The sequence below is a fragment of the Phoxinus phoxinus genome, assembly GCF_949152265.1.
Source record: "Phoxinus phoxinus genome assembly, chromosome: 15".
Lineage (NCBI taxonomy): Eukaryota > Metazoa > Chordata > Actinopteri > Cypriniformes > Leuciscidae > Phoxinus > Phoxinus phoxinus.
In genome coordinates this window covers 28217681-28236496 of record NC_136890.1, presented here as the reverse complement: position 1 = coordinate 28236496, position 18816 = coordinate 28217681, and the positions used below count along the sequence as shown (strand labels likewise).

Genomic DNA, 18816 nt, shown 5'->3' with positions numbered 1-18816 from the left:
ATAGAACAATAAGAGCAGTATGAAAAGCAATAAAGGCCCTAGACCAAACTGTATACGCACCGTCACATTTCTATTACCCTTTCATTTCAAGCAATATGTTTTGTGTGCATTGCTGACAACTATAAGAAACCTAACTAACACTTTTTATTTCTGTACGAATTAATGGCTATTAATTTTTTATTCCACATTTAAATAATGAAATTTAAAAATGAACAGATCTGATTAGTGTAATTTAAATTATATTTTATATTTTTCTCTTATTTTGAAATGCCTACTTCCGGAAGGTGTTGTCGTTTCTTTATTGAAGCGTTTTTCACGCCTCTGCATCTCATCCACGCCGTTTGCGCTGCCGTCGGATAACGATCCTTCACCAAAGCCTTCCCCCCTTCATGTGAACGGTTGTTCGTCTAGGCATTTCCTCATCTAAGTTATTTATCATTTATTTAAGAATTCAACTTTTTGCATCACACGGGCATCTCCAAGGTAATGCTGCGAGGAGAGAAGACATCTTCACCACGTAAACAAAGGTACTGTTGTTCTTGTTCACAACTTTATTTATCACGCTGCCTCTAAAAATGTGTCTAATGTAATTACAATTATAAACGTATATCACATTTCTAATGTTGTCTGACACGTTTGACAGATCGCCATCAAGTTGACGACGTCACTCACACTGTTATCAAGCAGACGTCATCAGACATCCAGTAGAAGGATTTTAATGGGCTGTTACATATCTCATAAATACAGTTAACTGGTGAGTACTACATACAAGACAGATCAATGCCACATTGCAAGGGTTTGGTTTTATTAGATCCCTATGAATCATTTCTCTTATCTGTCTGTCCTGCCCTTTTTCTTTAGTATCAGGTGTATTGTTGTTGAGTGTCACACTGTATTGTTGAGTGTTGTCAGTATCACACTGACTCTAAATTATTTGTATCATTTAGAATATTGCCTGAAATAAAAATGTATGTAAAATTTGATAGGGACTGTGAAGATTATATTTAAATTACAAAAAAAAATATTTTTTTTAGCTTAATATTTTAAGAGGCCTTAATTAAAGTATAAAAGTATGGTAGAACATCAGCTATAATGAAATCGGAGTTGTATATACACACACATATACAGTCATGAGTAAAAGAAAGTACACCCTTTTGAATTATATGGTTTTCAAATCAGGACGACATAACAAAAATCATCTGGTCCTTGGCAGGTCTTAAAATTTGTTAAGTACAACCTCAGATGAACATCAACACATGACATATTACACTGTGTCATTATTTATTTAACAAAAACTAGGCCAAAATGGAGATGCCATGTTTGAAAAACTAAGTATACACTTCCATAGGAATTAAGAGGGTAAGGTCCAGTCTGGCATTGCTAATCAAATGCCTTTGATTAACTTATCACCAGCAAGTGTGACCAACTATATACAAGCAGTAGTTTTTGGCAGTTTGCTGGTCTGGTGCATTCAGGTGTGTGTTAACACAATCCCAAGGAGGAAAGACAACAGCAATGATCTTAGAGAAGCTATTGTTGATGCCCATCAATTTGGGAAGGGTTATAAGGCCATTTCTAAACCATTTGAAGTCCATCATTCTACAGTGAGGATTATTCACAAGTGGAAAACATTCAACACAGTTGCCAATCTTCCCAGGAGTGGACTTCCCAGCAAATTCACCCCAAGGTCAGACCGTGCAATGCTCAGAGAAATCACAAAACACCCAAGAGCTATATCTCAAACTCTACAGGCCTCACTTAACATGTTAAATGTTAAAGTTCATGACAGTACAATTAGAAAAAGACTGGACGTGTTTTGTTTGGCATGTTTGAAAGGGTTGCCAGGAGAAAGCCCCCAATGTCCTTTGGACAGACGAGACCAAAGTGGAGATGTTTGGCCAAAATGCACAGCGCCATATTTGGCGAAAACTAAACCCAGCATATCAGCACAAACCCCTCATACCAACTGTCAAGCACTGTAGTGGAGGGGGGATGATTTGAGATAGTTTTGCAGCCATAGGACCTGCTGGGCACCTTGCAGTCATTGAGTGAGTCGACCATACCAAAGTATTCTAGAATCAATTGTGAGGACATCTGTCCGACAGCTAAAGCTTTCCTGAAATTGGGTCATGCAACAGGACAATGATCCCAAACACCAGCAAATCTACAACACAATAGCTGAAAAAGAAAAGAATCAAGATGTTGCAATGGCCCAGTCAAAGTCCAGACCTCAACCAGATTTAAAGCTGTGGCGGCAACCTCGAGAGAACTGTGTATAAACCAATGCCAGCAAACCCCAATGAACCGAAGCAACATTGTGAAGAAGAGTGTGCCAAAATTCATCCACAATGATCTGAGAGACTGATAAAGTCCTACAGAAAACGATTACCTCAAGTTATTGCTACTAAAGGTGGTTCTACAAGCTGTTGAATTTTGTTAAATAAATAATGACACCGTGTAATATGTCATGTGTTGTTGTTCATCTGAGGTTATATTTACCAAATGTTAAGACCTGCTACAGACTAGATGTTCTTATATTGTCCTTTGATACGCAGCACTAAATAATTCAAAAGGGTGTACTTTCTTTTTCACATGACTGCATATATATATATAAACAAAGTAAGCATTGAAATTGAGTAGACAATCAGAATCAGTAAACAAAACATAATGTAAAATAAATACATTTTTGAGATCAGTTTTAAGGGTCTGGAGTGAGGAGGCAGCACTGAGGTGTTGTGTGAGAGTTTGTTTAGGAGCTGAAGTGTTGAATGCCCTACCACTGACAGTAGATATTTTGAACTTAGGTACTGCAAGCAAGTTCTCAGAACTCGATCTCAGAGTACGGGCAGGGACATGAGGGTGTATTCATTCTGAAAGTTAAGAAGGTGCTAAACCATCACAAGCCTTGAAAACTAGGACAAGTATTTTAAACTGAAAGCGAAAGATAACAGGGAGCCAACCAAGCCAATGCAATTGCTGTAGAAAGAGTGATGTGAGCTGATTTTTTTTGTTAAATGTAAGGACACAAGCTGCTGAGTTTTGAATTAGTTGCAAACAATCAAGGGCTTTAGTGGGTAGGCCACAGTTTCAGCATCTTTGAGGTTTAACGAAGGTCGTATACGGGCAATATTATTAAGACGGAAAAAAACAAGACTTAACAAGCTGATTGATATGGAGTTCAAAGCATAATTTAGAATCAAGTAGTACCCCAATATTGCTGCTAGTAGGTGAAGGATAAACTATAACACCGTCAATCAATATGAATTGAGAAGTCATGTTGGGAGGAGACAAGGGATTTAGGGCCTACTAACAGGATTTCTGTTTTTGTTTTTTTCAGTATTCAGTTTTAAGAAGTTTTGAGCCATTATATTTTGAGATCATATATCCAAGATGTAATTGAAGGGGGGAGGAAAAACAGAATTAAGCTGAGCAGTAAGATAGATTTGTGTATCATCAGCATAACTGGAACTTAAGACCATGACGCCAGATGATCTGACCCAGAGGAAGCATGTCAATTAAAAATAGAAGAGGGCCAAGAACAGATCCTTGAGGCACTCCACGGGAAACAGTGACAGAACACGATTTGTGTTTATTAATGCTAATAAATTGTTGCATGTCTGAGAGATATGAGCTTAGCCACTAAAGGACAGTTCCAGTAATACCGATAGCAGTTAGATGAGATCCGAGTACAGAGAAGTCTCTGTACCGTGTAGAGGACAAAAGCCAGACTGAAATGGTTCATGCAGATTGTTTTTGTCCAAATGGATATTCTCTGTTGTCCATGAGTAATACATTTAACTATAGATTTTTTTTTCAGAACTTAGTGCAACTTGATCTTTGTATGGAAATCATTTACTAAAAAGCAGTTAACTATTACTCCACCCCACAAAAACATTTAGTTAAATATCAATTCCTGTTTTCCAGTGGTGTCAGTTGTTCCATATTAATATCTGCATGCTAATGGTTGTGTTCCCTCAGATCTAATCCCATAAACTCATTGTGGATTAGGCACTCACCACATCCACACAGATCCTCAGAGAAGCATGAGCTCACACAAGAGACCTGTCCGGGCTCAGCCCGATTCTGAAACCAGTTCCTCTGTGGCCCGGGACCTGACCGTGGCAGGTGGAGAAGAGTGCTCCGGTCTCCTGACCAAGCTCATGGAGCTTCCCGTATCCCGACTGTCCCGGCAGCAGCTGAAACGGCTGGAGGATCATCAGTACAGCAGTTCGGGACGGTCCCTCATGGAGTCCTTCATGCAGGGATACTGGTGCTGGCTGGTGAGCAAAGTGCCTCTCTGGATGGCTCCGAACCTCATCACTATAGTGGGACTTGCTACCAATATTATCACCACTCTGATACTGGTATACTACTGCCCTACTGCCACCGAACAGGTATGATCATGCTTTACTTAAATTATCAGTGTTTCAGTATATTGCATTATTAGTTTAAATGGATCACCTCCTAATTAATTTTATTTTCATCTACTAACAGTGGTATATAAAATTTTAGCAGTTATTTTAATTATTTTAATATGAGTTTTAGTCTAATGATCAATATTTAGCAGCATTTGCCATGGTCACCATTAGGTCTTTGTAATTTTTGTTGATTTTAATATCAGTTATGAATATTTAAGTGGTGTTACAGTAGTCACCACCAGTAGCTTTTGGTCTTTTTTGTTAGTTTTAATATCAGTTTTAGTCTAATTCTAAATATTTAGTACTGATTGAAGTGGTCATTATCAGGGCATTGTCTTTTTGTTTATTTTAAAATTGATTTTAATTTAATTATGAATATTTAGTAGCTGTTGCTGTGGTCACCATTTGTTGTTGTTCAGTCGACTTATGAATATTTAGTAGCTTTTATAGTAGTCCGCTTAAGAATGTGGACTTTTTCAATTGATTTTCAACCGGTTTTATGTTTATGAATATTTAACAACCCGCTATTGCATTAGGAAATGTTTTTTTGTAATATAGTTTTTAGTCTAATAATTATGAATATTAAATAGTTATTGCAGTGGTCATCATCAGGACATTGTCTTTTTGTTGATTTTAATATCAGTTCAGTCCACTTATGAATATTGAGAAGCTATTATTGTAGTCACAATAAGAATATGCTCTTTTTAGTTAGTTTAGATCGATTTTAATCTAACTATGATTTAGTGGCTGGCTATTACAGTGGTTAGCATTAGGACATGACCTTTTTGATGATTTATAATCAGTTTTATTTAATTATGAACGTTTAACTTCTGTTACAGTGGTCACCTTTAGAACACTGTCTCTCTTTTTTGTCCTTTTATGTAAGTTTTAGTTTCATTATACATTTTAAATTGTTTTAGGGGTCACAATTAGGACATGACCTTTCTGTAAATTTTCAAATCAGTTTAATTCCATTTATGAATATTTAATAGCTATTGAAATAGTCACTTGTAGGATGTGGTCTTTTAATATCAGTTCCTTTTCTTAATATCTAATATATATATATATATATATATATATATATATATATTAATGTAATTATGAATATGATTGAATACTATTGCAATAAAGTCTTGGGTTTACATCTTACCCTGCCTTACATGTAGTCTATGAAGGCCATAATTTATTATATTCCGAGCTCTACTGAGGAGATAATTGCTGTGGTCTGTTTAAACAGCGTGATAAGATACTGTGTATTGTCAGACAGCTTGTTCTGTCGGCTGGAACAGTCTCTGTTTATCAGATATAACGGTCTTATGAGTCCTGCTGCTATGGAAAACAACCACGTTGCTAAAGTCTGTAATACGACACTCTCTCTCTCCATGTACCATTAGTATTTATTAGGAATAAAAGAACAACTTAATGTCCACCTTTGTGGCTGTTAGTATGAAGTTGAATGTTGGTGGCTCACAAAATCTGTGAAAAGCATCCAAGTCGACTGAAATTTAAGCCCGTTTTATTTAAATTTGTCTGTCTTTTTCAGGCACCAACGTGGGCATACTTAGCCTGTGCTTTGGGTCTGTTCATCTACCAATCACTGGATGCCATAGATGGGAAGCAGGCACGACGGACCAATAGCAGCACGCCACTCGGCGAGCTGTTTGACCACGGCTGTGACTCCCTTTCTACAGGTGGGCTCACGTTTGTGTATGCAAATGCAGTCGGTTACTATTATAATATATTTCTTGGCATTACTAAAATAACATCTAGACTATTATTTTATTTTTTTAATTCATCAGACATTTCTATTATATCCAGTTAAATTCACATTTATTTGAATAGCACTTTTCACATATCACATTACATATCGTTTCAAACAGCTTTACAGAAAATGCATGTTTCTACATTACAAATAAGAGTAATCTGTTATCAGAGGTGACTGTTTCAATGTAATGTCCATATGACAGAAAGGTGCAGTTTTAAGATAATACAAATCATGGGGTTAGCTAAAATTATGTATTAATTTAAGCAGAAACGGAGTATGTTAGGCAACGGTTGCATGGATCTGATGTACACTGCTTTGTTTTCCATCTCTTATACAATGTTAAAGTACGTTTTTGGTCATATTTTTTGGCAAGATTTCTGTGCATCCCTAAATAGATGGCCATATGTAAATGCAAATGTCTTACTAAAGCCTGTATTGTTGTTTCCTGTCTTTCTCTGATGCAGTGTTTGTGATCCTGGGCACATGTATAGCAGTTCAGATGGGTACTCACCCTGACTGGATGTTTTTCTGTTGTTTTGTGGGCATGTTCATGTTTTATTGTGCCCACTGGCAGACGTATGTTTCTGGAACACTGCGCTTTGGCATGTGAGTGAAAACTCGCCTTTTGATCATAATTCATGGCTCCTGTACTTCACTTTCAGTACACAAAGATTTAGATTAGGGAACACTAGTATTCACTGTTGCTTATAAGCATGCATTTTACTAGCATACTGGCTGTTTATTTGTACTTGTAAAGCACATAATAATGCCTTATTCTGCATGACCATGTTCTACATCCCTTAATCCAACCCCATACCTAAACATAACCACTACAGCAATTTACTATCAATAAGCAGTTTTCAGTATTGAGGGGAAAACTCCTAGTTAATAGTGAATATGTGTTCCCTAATCTAAAGTGTTACCCAAATATTATATTTGAACGGTCTGGTCTACTCATGGGAAACCGGCTGCTGTTGTACTGTTGATAAAGCACTACAGATAGAAAGAATGAGATTAATACATAACTAACTTTATTTCTTCTTTTAATCTGTCTTTGCTCTCTGCTTGTGCAGAATTGATGTGACTGAAGTACAAATCTTCATTATAATCATGTACTTACTGGCTGCCATTGGAGGAACAGCTTTTTGGCAATCTGTGGTAATTTAAATCATTCTTAATTCTTTCACATTTTAGTCAGTTGATTAAAGCATATGCTCAAGGACAAATGTGCTTAATCTATAAATCATGATCAGGAAATCTCTAGCATGCTGCATGTGTTGAGGGAAATGCAGAATCCCGGCTTACATTATAAATATTTATGGCCCGGTCACACCAAGAACGATAGCTATATTAGTGTCCACACAAGCGGATGATATCATTCTGTTTATTAGCACATGCTGAAGTATATGCTGCTATATATAATGGAACAGGACATCAGAGATTTGTTTTTAATCTTTCAGATCCCTGTGATGAATATCCAGGCTAAAATAATACCAGCCCTTTTCACTCTTCTGGGTGCCATTTTCTCCTGCACAAACTACTTCCGGGTTATTTTCACAGGTGGAATGGGCAAAAATGGATCAACTATTGCGGTAAGTTAAAGCTAAAGTGTGTGAAAAAGATGAAAATAAAAATAACAATGTCTTTTTAATAATTTTCTGTTATTTCATTTAATTTTAATTCTGTTTAATTCTACAAGTAACCTTTTTTTTATTGAATGAACATTTGATAAAACATTTAAATAGTATGTGTCAGGCATTTGCATTGTTTATTATAAATACATGAGTTTCACTAAATAAAATAAAAAAGCTTGTTACTATATGAAGTCTAAATTAGTGGCACACCTTTTATCTTTTTTTTATTAGGGAACAAGCGTTTTGTCTCCATCCTTCCATATAGGAGTGGTCATCACACTTGCTCTAATGATCTACAAGAAGTCATCGGTGCAGCTCTTTGAGAGACATCCCTGTCTATACATCTTAGCATTTGGGTTTGTCTCGGCCAAAATCACCAACAGACTGGTGGTAAGTTTATGGCATCAGTATACTGTATTTCTCAACTTCACTAAATGAGTACTATAATAAATTGCTCCTAACACATGAATATTGATATACCTCTACCCAGGGCTCGACATTAACACCCGTCAAATGCTGGTTTATTTCAGCAGTGGGGTGTCACTCCAAATAGCCACTTTGGCCAATTGAATTCTATATATAATATAGAAATGTTTTAATTGTAGTCTTTTAAAAAGGCAAAATATTTTTACTGAAATATCTGAAACGCTTCCAATACTAATTTTTCGCAGAATAGATACACAATGCCAGATGCGCTTTCTCGCTCTCTCGTCTCTCAGATGACACACAAACCTGCCACTTATAGTCACTCATTTAATTTGCTCCAGATGAATATTGTTTGTGTTACAAGGCTTGAATTTCGGCATGGGATTGCGCTGGAAAGTGCGTGCACATCACAGTAGCTACTGAATTTATTTATTTTTTCGTTGCGTAATGCGTTTAAAGTAACACTAAGTATCTTTTCAACCTTCATAATATATTTCCAAGACCCTTGTGATGGTACATCGACTTAAAATAAGTTAAATGACACGTCTGCCATAGCCTGACGTGGTCTGTATCGCTTTTACTGGCACTATGTAACTTCGGGTTTCGGGTCGGAACCCGTGCACAAAAAGAACTACAAAATTTGAGTGCTTTACGGCATACGTCACTCCCCCCACCACTTCCTCAAATTCGGACGCTATTGTAAGCGTAAATCATGCATCATACTGTAACAATTTACCTTACACTAAAAGAGTAAGGGAAAAGTACATCACGCAAAATATAAGGTAACGGGTGGATCTGATACCTGGGGTGATTACAGACAGCAACCAGCTTACTTTTGGTTAAGAAACCCCTTAAATCAACAAAATAAACAAGCAATCATATATGTATAAACTTAAAATAATTGTACATTAACGAAAAGTTCACAATACTCAGGTTCAACAACGTGTATTGACAGATATATAAGGTTTATACACGTCGGGCAACACAGAGTTATTCAGCGCTGGAGGCGCGGCCGCGCTCCGATATACATCAAACAAACATTGCAACTCAATTCCACGCACATTTAAACCCCAGAAACCCAATGTCCCAGCAGATCAAATACTCAGTCAATCAAACATAAATTGTCCGGACTGAACTAGATGTCCTCCGCGCAGAGAAGGGAAAAACAAAACAAAACAAAACAAAAAGATACTGGGCGAAGTGTGGCGAGACGCCGCAGTCAACACATTTCCTCCATGAACTCACGCAACCTCGCCACAGTCTGTTTAGCCGCCGGGATGCTGTAGTAGTCCACAAAAAGTCAGTTGAATTCCTCAGGCCACCTTTACACAGAGCCCGCTAAACTCAGACCGCTTCCCCGATTGCACTCCAGAGTACCCTCCTCCACGTCACTTCCCATTCTCCTTTTTGAAAGTTATCCGGTGGCAAAAAATTATAAAAAACAAAGAAAAAGTCCTTATAACAATCCGTGCTTACATCATAGGCATTTGACACAACAGTTAATTCTTTTTTTCTTTACATGTGAAGGAAAAACAATACCACAAAGCATGTTTACCATCACCTCAAAAAATCTGTACATGAAGGCAGAGCGCTAATGGACAATTCAGCTTCCAACCAGTAGGGTGACCGCAGAGGAAATGTTACTTGGTGTTACTTTAAACAGTCAAATACACACAGTGACATAATGTAAAATAATGTAAAAATGCCGGTCTTGGCAAGTATTCACGTAAACACAGTCATTTATGTATTTAAGTGAACGTAAACAGTTGAGAAAGAAAACGCATGCGTTACAGTAAAATGGATCCGTGCGTCAGATCTTAAACTGACAGCAGCCTAATATCCCTGCTGCCAAATTATTAGATAATATAAAAAATATCTATATGGCCATTTTTTCCCATGGTATCGATGTTAAAATTGTGGCTAGTAACTTTGCAAAACCATTAGCCACACTGGCTGGTGAGCAAAAAAAAAGTCAAGCCCTGCCTCTACCTGAACTTTTGGTCTCAGCTTGCTTTTTATAACTGGTAGAATTATGCCTTGAGCTGCACGCAAGCATAAAATTGCTGTTAGTAAGATTTTCTGCACATTTTAGCATAAATAATTGACACTGTTGTCTGTAGTTCATATCTTTTAAATATCTGTCAGACTCGGGCTGCATTAGTATCAGTTTATCTAAATGTCACTAAAATCACGTCTGCTTTGTTTTCCAGGTTGCTCATATGACAAAAAGTGAAATGCCGCGTAATGACCTGGCCTTCACCGGACCAGCGCTGCTGTTTCTGAATCAGTACTTCAACAGTTTCATTAATGAGTACTGTCTTCTGTGGGTCGCTCTGGTACGTTCAGGATCTGTCTGAAAACATTGATTCTCCTCGCTCTTTTGAAATAAAGAGCTCAGTGTAGTATGCAGACATACTTCAATTTTCACATCGCAAAGCTCCTTCCACGGTCCACTGAGACTGGTTATTGAAACTAAGTTGAAAAAAGGGTCATTCAGAGACCAACTAAAATCACATAAAAAAAACCATGAAATTAAAATTGACACTAAATTAATAATTAATAAAATGTCTCCTGGATTACATAATTAAATAACTATACACAAAATATTGATTTGAGTTTAAATATTAAATATATTATGCTTTTTCAGATATAACCTTTCATATAGTGTTTAATATAGCTGAATGTAAAGGGTCTACAAAGATGCAAAGTGCATGACAAATTGGGTTTTTGTATCCAGAAGAACTGATTCTGATCTGCCTGAAACGTGTGTATGTAACAATGTAATACACTTGCATAATGCCAGCCCATGGTTTTCATTGGCTGCCCGCACACAATGTCTACTTTGACCCGCCCTCAAACACTAGTTGTAGCTGAGCCTGGTAGATCATGGCTCTTTAACTTTAGGAAGCTCATGATCTTCACCTTTATTTAACCTCAAAAAAGCATACCTCTTAAAAATTACCATTTTTCATCTTGCAGTATCAAAAATGCATTTGCCACGCTTGAACGTTTTCCTTTCTGTTGGTAGGTGCTGTCAGCGTTTGATCTGGTGCGGTACTGCGTAAGTGTCTGTAACCAGATCGCCACACACTTAAACATCCGTGTCTTCAGCATCCAGCCTCCGTCTCCATCCAGAGTTCAGGCAGACAGCAAAAATCACCACTAACCCCTGCTCCTCAAACACCTCCAGTAGGTCACGCACTTCAGTGAATGTAAAACACAGCTCACAGAGACCGAGCCCGAATGGCTGCAGTTACAAACTTTGTTCTCGTAATGAAGAGGGGATATTTGAAGGCTGAAAGGGAATGTTAAAAAGAATAGGCATCCAGCGGTTATAACACCTTTCAGTTGTCAGTATTGCAATGTTAGATGACCAGTTTTGTTTTGCCATAGTTTGTTTGTAAGTCGAAGAATAGAAGATCTGCCACAGAGGCCACAACTATGAATGTCCAAAGTTGTTATATTTTTCAGTTTTAATGTTTGTTTTGTTTTTTTTGGCCAGCAGTGTATAATTTATTCCGTTTACGACCAACGATACATCTGAATGTAATTATGTAATAATTACAGATTGCCATAGGTATTTCGTTGTGAACTTTGCGGCCATTCACTTCTAAATGAAATTTGAACCGATACAAACTTACACACCAGTACACATGACTGTTGCCAATACAAAGCTGTGCTGTTGTCTGAGAGGAGCAGAGCGCTTTCAGAGAGGTAAGAGATAACATTGACATGAAAAACAAGCCACAGGTGTTTCCATCAATATTGCAGAAACATCAAGACTTTCACATAATGCTTTTTCAGCCTCTCTGGTGTCATTCGGTTAATTTATACAGTATGTATCGATACAGTTTTTCTTTCTATGCATATGTTTCTTTGTTTGTTGTGTTTTGGAGGGAATTATTATTATTACTTGGGTATGCCCATGTCACTAAATAATAAAAACTGTATTAGAAACAGTATTTTGATAGTGCCATATTTTCCTAATAATAACTGGGGCCAAGAAAGACGAATGGTTATGAGTTACACTGTACATATGTGAACCTTTAATAATAGATTATTAAAACCTAAACATCGTGTTTGTGGTCTAAATACTTTAGTTAATGTGATAACCTGTGCTAAATTATTTTTGTGCCTTTTTATTTGTCACTGTCGTTATACTCCTATGCACAGTAAAAGTTGGACTCAGCGATTTTTGATAATTTTTTTAGCCTCTCGTGTAAATCGTATTTTGTTTATAAGTAAATTATGTTCACAACATCAAACTCGACAAAGATGCTATTTCATATTCCTGCTTGTTTCATTGAGTTCTTATAGCTTTTTTTTTTACCTTCATGCCAATTTGTTTCAGAGGAAACTACATTTTTGAGACCTTTATTTTGCAAAACATTGGACATAAACCCTGCAGTTCTGTATCGGGTGCTTCCCAGGGTAGAATATGAACAGAGTGGCCAAGCTCAATGTAAATTTCTCAAAACGCGTTATTGTTTTGCATCTACCTCTGAGCAGTTTCTTGTACATGTTATTTTAGTCTATCGGTGCGAGTCTTTGATTGGAAATGTTTTAATCCTGTTGTGAATCTTATGTCAGTGGGTTCCTGTGTATTTGTGCTTCTCCCTTTTTTTTAAGCATCATCCGTTCACCGGGGCCGCGCTGAAGTCAACCAAAGTTGCAAGACACATAGTTGAAGAAAATTATGTCTGTCTCCGCAACTGCATTTGCATATTTGTATTAATTTGTACTTTGGCCAGGATTTTGTTGTTTTGTTGATTTACAGCAAATACCTTCCTTTTCAATAGATTAATGGTCATGAAATAAAGATTGATATATTTATGTTAGCATATTTCTTGATCACTGCCTCAGTTTGTTTTAGTATAATTTTTATACTAGCAAAAACATGCCATGGTTTTTGTACCATAGTAGTACTGTGGTATTCTTTAAAGTACCTTGGAGTGCAATGCAAATTTTTTGTTTTTGTTTTTTTAGGATCATAGTGTAAAAATAAATGGTAAAACATTAAAATCATGTAAATATAAAAGCAGCTAGTGGGAAGTATGTCTTCTGTGAGGGCTGTAGTAGTGATACGGCAAGTAAAGTTACTGTATTTTTAACATAGCAAGATATTTTAATATGCGTAATGCAGATTTAAGGCTCGTTCACGCCAAGGACGATAACCGTAACCATGAAGGCATAGTTTTAAAAGTCGTTCTAAATATAAAAGAATAGTAGAGTTGGCACCACAACTACAGCAATAACGGCACAGAGAAACGGTACGAGTGAAATCTGGAATCACTTTCAGAACGATATTTTATTTTTTTCAACTGAGTGATGATGAACGCTAAAAACATTAACAACCAATCAGAATCCATCCTGCTTTAAGAGCGCGAGCATTTAAAGAGGCAGACGACAAATCCGCAGCGCGAGTTTAACAGAACGATGCCGTCTGCTGGTGTGAACGCTAATATAGTCATCGTTATAGCTCTCTTTATAGTTGTCGTTCTTTGTGTGAACGGGTCTTTATTCTAAATAACCAGTTAATATTCTCTTTATTAAGTCATGATGCATGTCTATTTTCAATCTCATAACCACTTTGGTATTTTATTAAACTCCAACTGTATTACTCTGGTTTTTGTAAATGAACAGTGTTTATCTTTCAGCTACAGTCATACAGTATTTCACAAATGAATCATCTGCATTGTGGCGCAGTTACTGCCCCAAACCCTAACCAGACTATAGTGTTTTGTGAGGCCTTTCTGACCACAGTCAGTGGCTCTTTCCAAGTGGAAGACTTTTTAATCCAAAATAAAATCCCTGCATTTATTCTACAATACTATAAAACTGTTGATATAATCACCTTCAACAAACAGTAACATTTCACAATATGACTTCTTCTTTTTTTACTGTATTTTTAGTACGTTAGACCGTTAGTGTAGCCTATATATATCCAGTGTGGTTAACACACTGTCCTTCAGAGGTGACCGTGTGCAGAGGACAAAGTGAGTGTGTGTGTGTGTGTTCATTTCTCTGAGTGCAGAAAGTGAAATCACGCTGAATGAGTGTCAGCTGACTTTGGTCACAGGACTTTAGGGAGAGCATCTCACAAAAACACACCCGATCAGTGCAAGACTTCAGATTCCTGCAGGCACTAACCCACTCGGAACATGTTTCTTCTCTATGTTTCTGTGTCTGTGCACAATCATTTCTGTGTAACTAATTCAGCTTCATCAGATGATGTTCATCTCCTCTTCATTTGGTAATGCTGAGCCTCTGTCGACCTGCCGTCCTCTGATTTCTGTGTTTGCATGAGGAAATAAGAGCATCCTCAATGTGTGTGTAACTTTCTCTGTTTTTCTGTTGGGTTGATTTGACCTTTAAGCTCCATGTTTCATGTGTTAGTGGTTCTTCTTCATGTTGGTGACCTCAGTAAGTGAATTTCCTCTGGCCAGCCCTATGTGAGGGCAGTATGTGGTGGTTTCAGCGGGGGCTTTGTGCTCTACCGGTGGCTCTGGTTACCTGGTCATCTGCTACGTTCCTCATCTCGTATGCCACAGCGGTCGCGTTGGGCCATGCTGACCTGCTCTTTCCATACATAAGGTAAGATCCTGGAAGATTACTGCTTTTCAGTTTTATTTGTCCCAGATGTCTATGAGGAGTCATGCATCATTTTAAGGGATAGTTCACTCAAAAAAGAAAATTCTGTAATCATTTACTTTCTTCTGCTGAACACAAAAGAAGATATTTTGAACAACATTCTTCAAATTATCTTCTTTTGTGTTCAGCAGAAGAAAGTAAGTCATACAGGTTTGGGTCAGAAAATGATTGACAAAAATGTAATTATTGGCTGAACTATCCCTTTAAGATTTAAAAATGGTCAGTGAGAAACATTTTATGGAGAGCAACCTGAATGAATTAGGGTTGTCAAGTATCTGTACTTCAGTACCAAGTCTGTACGAAAATGTTAATATGCATTATTTTCAAGTTGTTAAATATGTTTTAAAAAAGTTATTAAAACAAAACAGTTACAATTGTTGCTATAAAAAAATATGGACAAACCCAATCCTTGGTTACAATGTTTTAACTTTTTTTTTTAACCCAAGTGTGTTTGTCCTTATTTCCAACCTAGCATTTTTTTAAAGAAAAATTAGTATGAAAACATAAAATTTGGCTGGTATTAGTACATTTTGGTATCGTTACAATCCTAGAATGAACACCTGGAATGTATTGGGTGAAAAATCGTGCATTTTATAGTATTGTGTGTATTCACTATATTACATAGTATTCACTTTTAAGAGTTTGATGGCCAGACAGATTCTGAGAAACACCACCTTCTTCTTTCAGATTTAGTTGACGGATTCAAAATCTGTTTTTATTTCCATCTGTCATACTTTGCATTTCTCGTTTTGCTTGTAGTGACACGGGCACTGAGGTTCCTGAACGCTGTGTGTTTGGCTTCATGCTGTCAATCTCAGCTTTCTTAGGTAACGCCGTGCATCTTTTACACTAGAGTTCTGAATTTTTGCTTTTTAAATTGCTACCATAGGGGTTTAGGTCAATTCTAAGTTTTTTTTTTTTTTTTTTTAATAACTTTTAATAGTGCTCCTAGTTGAAGTGTTGATGTTTGCAGTGCAATATGTGACCAGAAGGGTAAAAATGATGGTTAGTTTTGTCAGTTACTGGTTAGATTAGCATTCTTTCTGCTTTTAATCAGACAGAGATCAAATAGTGTGCAAGATTACATTTATTTGAATGAATGAATTATATTTATTTGAAATCATTATCATGAGAGATTAGTGTGTGAATTACCTGCGTCTTTTCAGTCTCTCTCTATTAACATCGCAGCTGTGAGTTTAATTACTTAAAACCCCAAACCCCATCGTCACTGAGTAATCTAATGTAGCGATACAGTAGCAAAGCGATTTTGTTACACTTTATTTAGATGGTCCACTTAAGATATTCTACTAACTAGAACTAACTCTCATTTGAGAATGTGTATGTGAACGGTGATTAAACTACCTGTGCATTAAACGGTTTTATTGCACACCTTCCAGCCAATCAGAATCGAGGATTCAGACAGACCATGGAATAAATAACTTTTAATATAACTTTATGCATTTTATTTTATGTTTTAGTACAGTACAGTCCAATGAGTATAGGGTATAAGAGAGAGCAGGGATAATTGTAATACTTTTAGGTTATGATCCACCTAAAACTTTGAAACGTTGCCTCAAGCATCTTTGACATATTAACAGCTCAATTATATGGAGTCGGATAAAAATGAACTAATTTATTTTAGTTTTAATAAATTAACGAATTTATTAAGGCAGAGTTATTCATTCATGCTTTGTAAATGAAAAAAAAAATTTGCTCAACTTTTTTTGTAATAATGCAACCAAATCAGGCCAAAAAGCAACACACATAAAACATGTAACTTTTAAAGGGGAGATAACTTGAGAATTATGTTTGTTTGATTTATGTTTCTTTTTTGGGGGGGGATATTTCCCGCTCTCCCATTTGTGTGTTTGCAGGGTCGGGCACCATGTATGTGCGATATAAACAAGTTCAGGCTTTGATTTCGGCCTCTGAGTCGGGCTTACAGCTGCTGAACTACACAGGCCTCCTGATGGGCATCTTCAGCACTGTAGGGATGTGTGTTGTGGCCAACTTCCAGGTGAAACCCACACTTCAGATTGTTTAATATTTTTTTCTCTGAAACTGTCAGTGTAATGTTTTATTCTATTCTTTCAGAAAACGGATATGATATCCATCCACCTTTTTGGGGCGGGGTTGACCTTTGGCCCTGGGACATTGTATATCCTGGTTCAGACCGGCATGTCATACCGCATGCAGCCGCGTTTCCATGGCAGAGAAATTCTATGGGCACGTATGGCTGTGGGAATGTGGACGCTCATTAGCATAGTTACACGTATCCTTTTCCTCTATAGGATAGTCTGTGTTTATTATTAGCCAGTTGTGCCAGTACTTATATCCGTTCTGCTTCTTTGACTAAATCTGTCAGTTTTCATATCCTCTGTGCTATTGTATGATGACCTGCCTGGTGTGGATGTCACTAATAAGTTACACTGGCAGCCAGGGGAGAGAGTAAGACAGATGATGTGCTTTACTTTTAATATTTCGAATATACTACCCCATCACAATAAAACACGAGTTGCATGATGATGTTCCAGAAAGAGCGGTGTCTTCGAAAGCCTGGTGAGAAATATAATAACAAAGGCATCTCTAGCACAGTGAAGGATAGAGGAAGAGGGGGAGGGGAGCATTTTTAGCTGCTGCTGGTATTGGTGAGCTACTTCAAAAGTCATTTAATGCTTTGGAGTATAGGAGAATATTGCAGAATGGCTTGCTTCCCAGAAATGAAAGGTTGTCTAAAGAGGAATGATCAGATGTTATTTTTTAACAAGACGCTCCTGCCCAAATTGCAAAGACAACCAGGAAGTGGCTTGAGAACAAGCACATCAGGGTCACGTTTTGGCCTGGCCAGAGTTGAACCGTATAGTGAATATCTGGCCGCTCACGTTAAACTCAAACGAACTGGGAGACATTTTATCAACTAGGCTACTCATGAACTATTTGAAGCTGTTAAAATTGGGTGGAACAACACTGTTGAACAACTTCCTGTAAAAAGCTGTCTGCAAGTTTAACCACACCGCTTACAAATTTCAAGATAAAGGGGAAGGCCAAGTTCATTTATCTACAGCATTTGTGCAATTCTTGTTCATTTCCTGATCAGTGATTAAACTGGTTAAGACCATTAAAAACGATATTTTTTTGCAGTGTATAAAACTGCAGAACATGTACAACTAAATGTAAACTGTACTGTATTTTAGGGTTTAGTACCACACAAGGTCAGTGCTTCAGCCGAGTGGTCTCTGGCATTCTCCTTCATCTGCTTTTTCTTCACATACATCCATGATTTCCAGGTATGATACCAGTTCATAAGTCTTTTTTTAAGTCATCTTCTCATACAATTTAAACACATTAAACACAAATTCTGTATATTTTATATATAATCGAAGTTCAGCATAAAGTTTGAACAAACCGTGTTTTTGAGCAGAAAATCACTCTGAGGGTTCAGCCTATACTTCAGAGTAACCATCTCTACGATTATCCTCACTATGAAGAGCGAGAGCACGTGCATCATGAAGAACGCTCTCCTCTACTGGCTGGTACCGTTTGACACACTCTGCCACCTTGTGTCTGACATCGAACACTACAGCCGACATTCAGTGGAGGTCTACTTCACACATCTGAACATTCCCAGAGAAACTTTTTATGTTCAGGAGAAGCTTCTGTAATGTTACATTTTCTTGCCATGCTTTTATGTAATATTTTGAAAATATCAAGGGAGACTTTTTCCATGTATAAATATTTGACAAGTTTTATCAGAATTGTTACATCACAAATGTTAATAATGCAAAATAATCACTTTAAAGTGTTTTTTCCTTTTAATTTCAGAATAAACACATTGCAAATTTGGACATCTTTCAGTGCTTTTACAGTAATTTGTGATGATCTATATGGAGATGAACTGTTCAATTTAATATCATATACTGAA

At 37.0% G+C, this 18816-nt stretch overlaps 2 protein-coding genes across 4 annotated transcripts; both read left to right on the top strand.

The window, feature by feature from the left end:
- Nucleotides 1-273: 273 nt before the first annotated feature.
- Nucleotides 274-13086, top strand: cept1a (choline/ethanolamine phosphotransferase 1a). The gene is made up of 10 exons (XM_079637157.1): nt 274-527; nt 644-754; nt 3979-4394; nt 5962-6109; nt 6648-6789; nt 7257-7341; nt 7644-7775; nt 8049-8207; nt 10454-10579; nt 11272-13086. The coding sequence occupies exons 3-10, from the start codon at nt 4044-4046 to the stop codon at nt 11407-11409; spliced, it is 1281 nt and encodes a 426-aa protein (XP_079493283.1). The 5' UTR covers nt 274-527; nt 644-754; nt 3979-4043; the 3' UTR covers nt 11410-13086.
- A 1251-nt stretch (nt 13087-14337) lies between these two features.
- dram2a (DNA-damage regulated autophagy modulator 2a) lies at nt 14338-18736 on the top strand. Of its 3 annotated transcripts, XM_079637162.1 has the most exons (8): nt 14338-14496; nt 14640-14837; nt 15654-15721; nt 16769-16911; nt 16989-17166; nt 17260-17342; nt 18089-18181; nt 18316-18736. In XM_079637162.1, the coding sequence occupies exons 2-8, from the start codon at nt 14707-14709 to the stop codon at nt 18436-18438; spliced, it is 819 nt and encodes a 272-aa protein (XP_079493288.1). In that variant the 5' UTR covers nt 14338-14496; nt 14640-14706; the 3' UTR covers nt 18439-18736. The 3 variants fall into 3 exon arrangements, with proteins under 3 accessions (XP_079493288.1, XP_079493289.1, XP_079493290.1); XM_079637163.1 differs by having other exon boundaries at nt 14353-14837; XM_079637164.1 differs by lacking the exon at nt 17260-17342 and having other exon boundaries at nt 14357-14496; nt 16989-17120.
- The last annotated feature ends 80 nt before the right edge of the window (nt 18737-18816 follow it).

Coding starts and splice junctions, on each gene's coding strand:
- cept1a (XM_079637157.1), top strand. CDS start 4,044: ATGAGCTCACACAAGAGACCTGTCCGGGCTCAGCCCGATTCTGAAACC. Junction 6,790..7,256: donor GGAACACTGCGCTTTGGCAT/GTGAGTGAAAAC, acceptor CTGCTTGTGCAG/AATTGATGTGACTGAAGTAC. Junction 7,776..8,048: donor AAAATGGATCAACTATTGCG/GTAAGTTAAAGC, acceptor TTTTTTTATTAG/GGAACAAGCGTTTTGTCTCC.
- dram2a (XM_079637162.1), top strand. CDS start 14,707: ATGTGGTGGTTTCAGCGGGGGCTTTGTGCTCTACCGGTGGCTCTGGTT. Junction 14,838..15,653: donor CTGCTCTTTCCATACATAAG/GTAAGATCCTGG, acceptor TTTTGCTTGTAG/TGACACGGGCACTGAGGTTC. Junction 16,912..16,988: donor GTGTTGTGGCCAACTTCCAG/GTGAAACCCACA, acceptor CTATTCTTTCAG/AAAACGGATATGATATCCAT.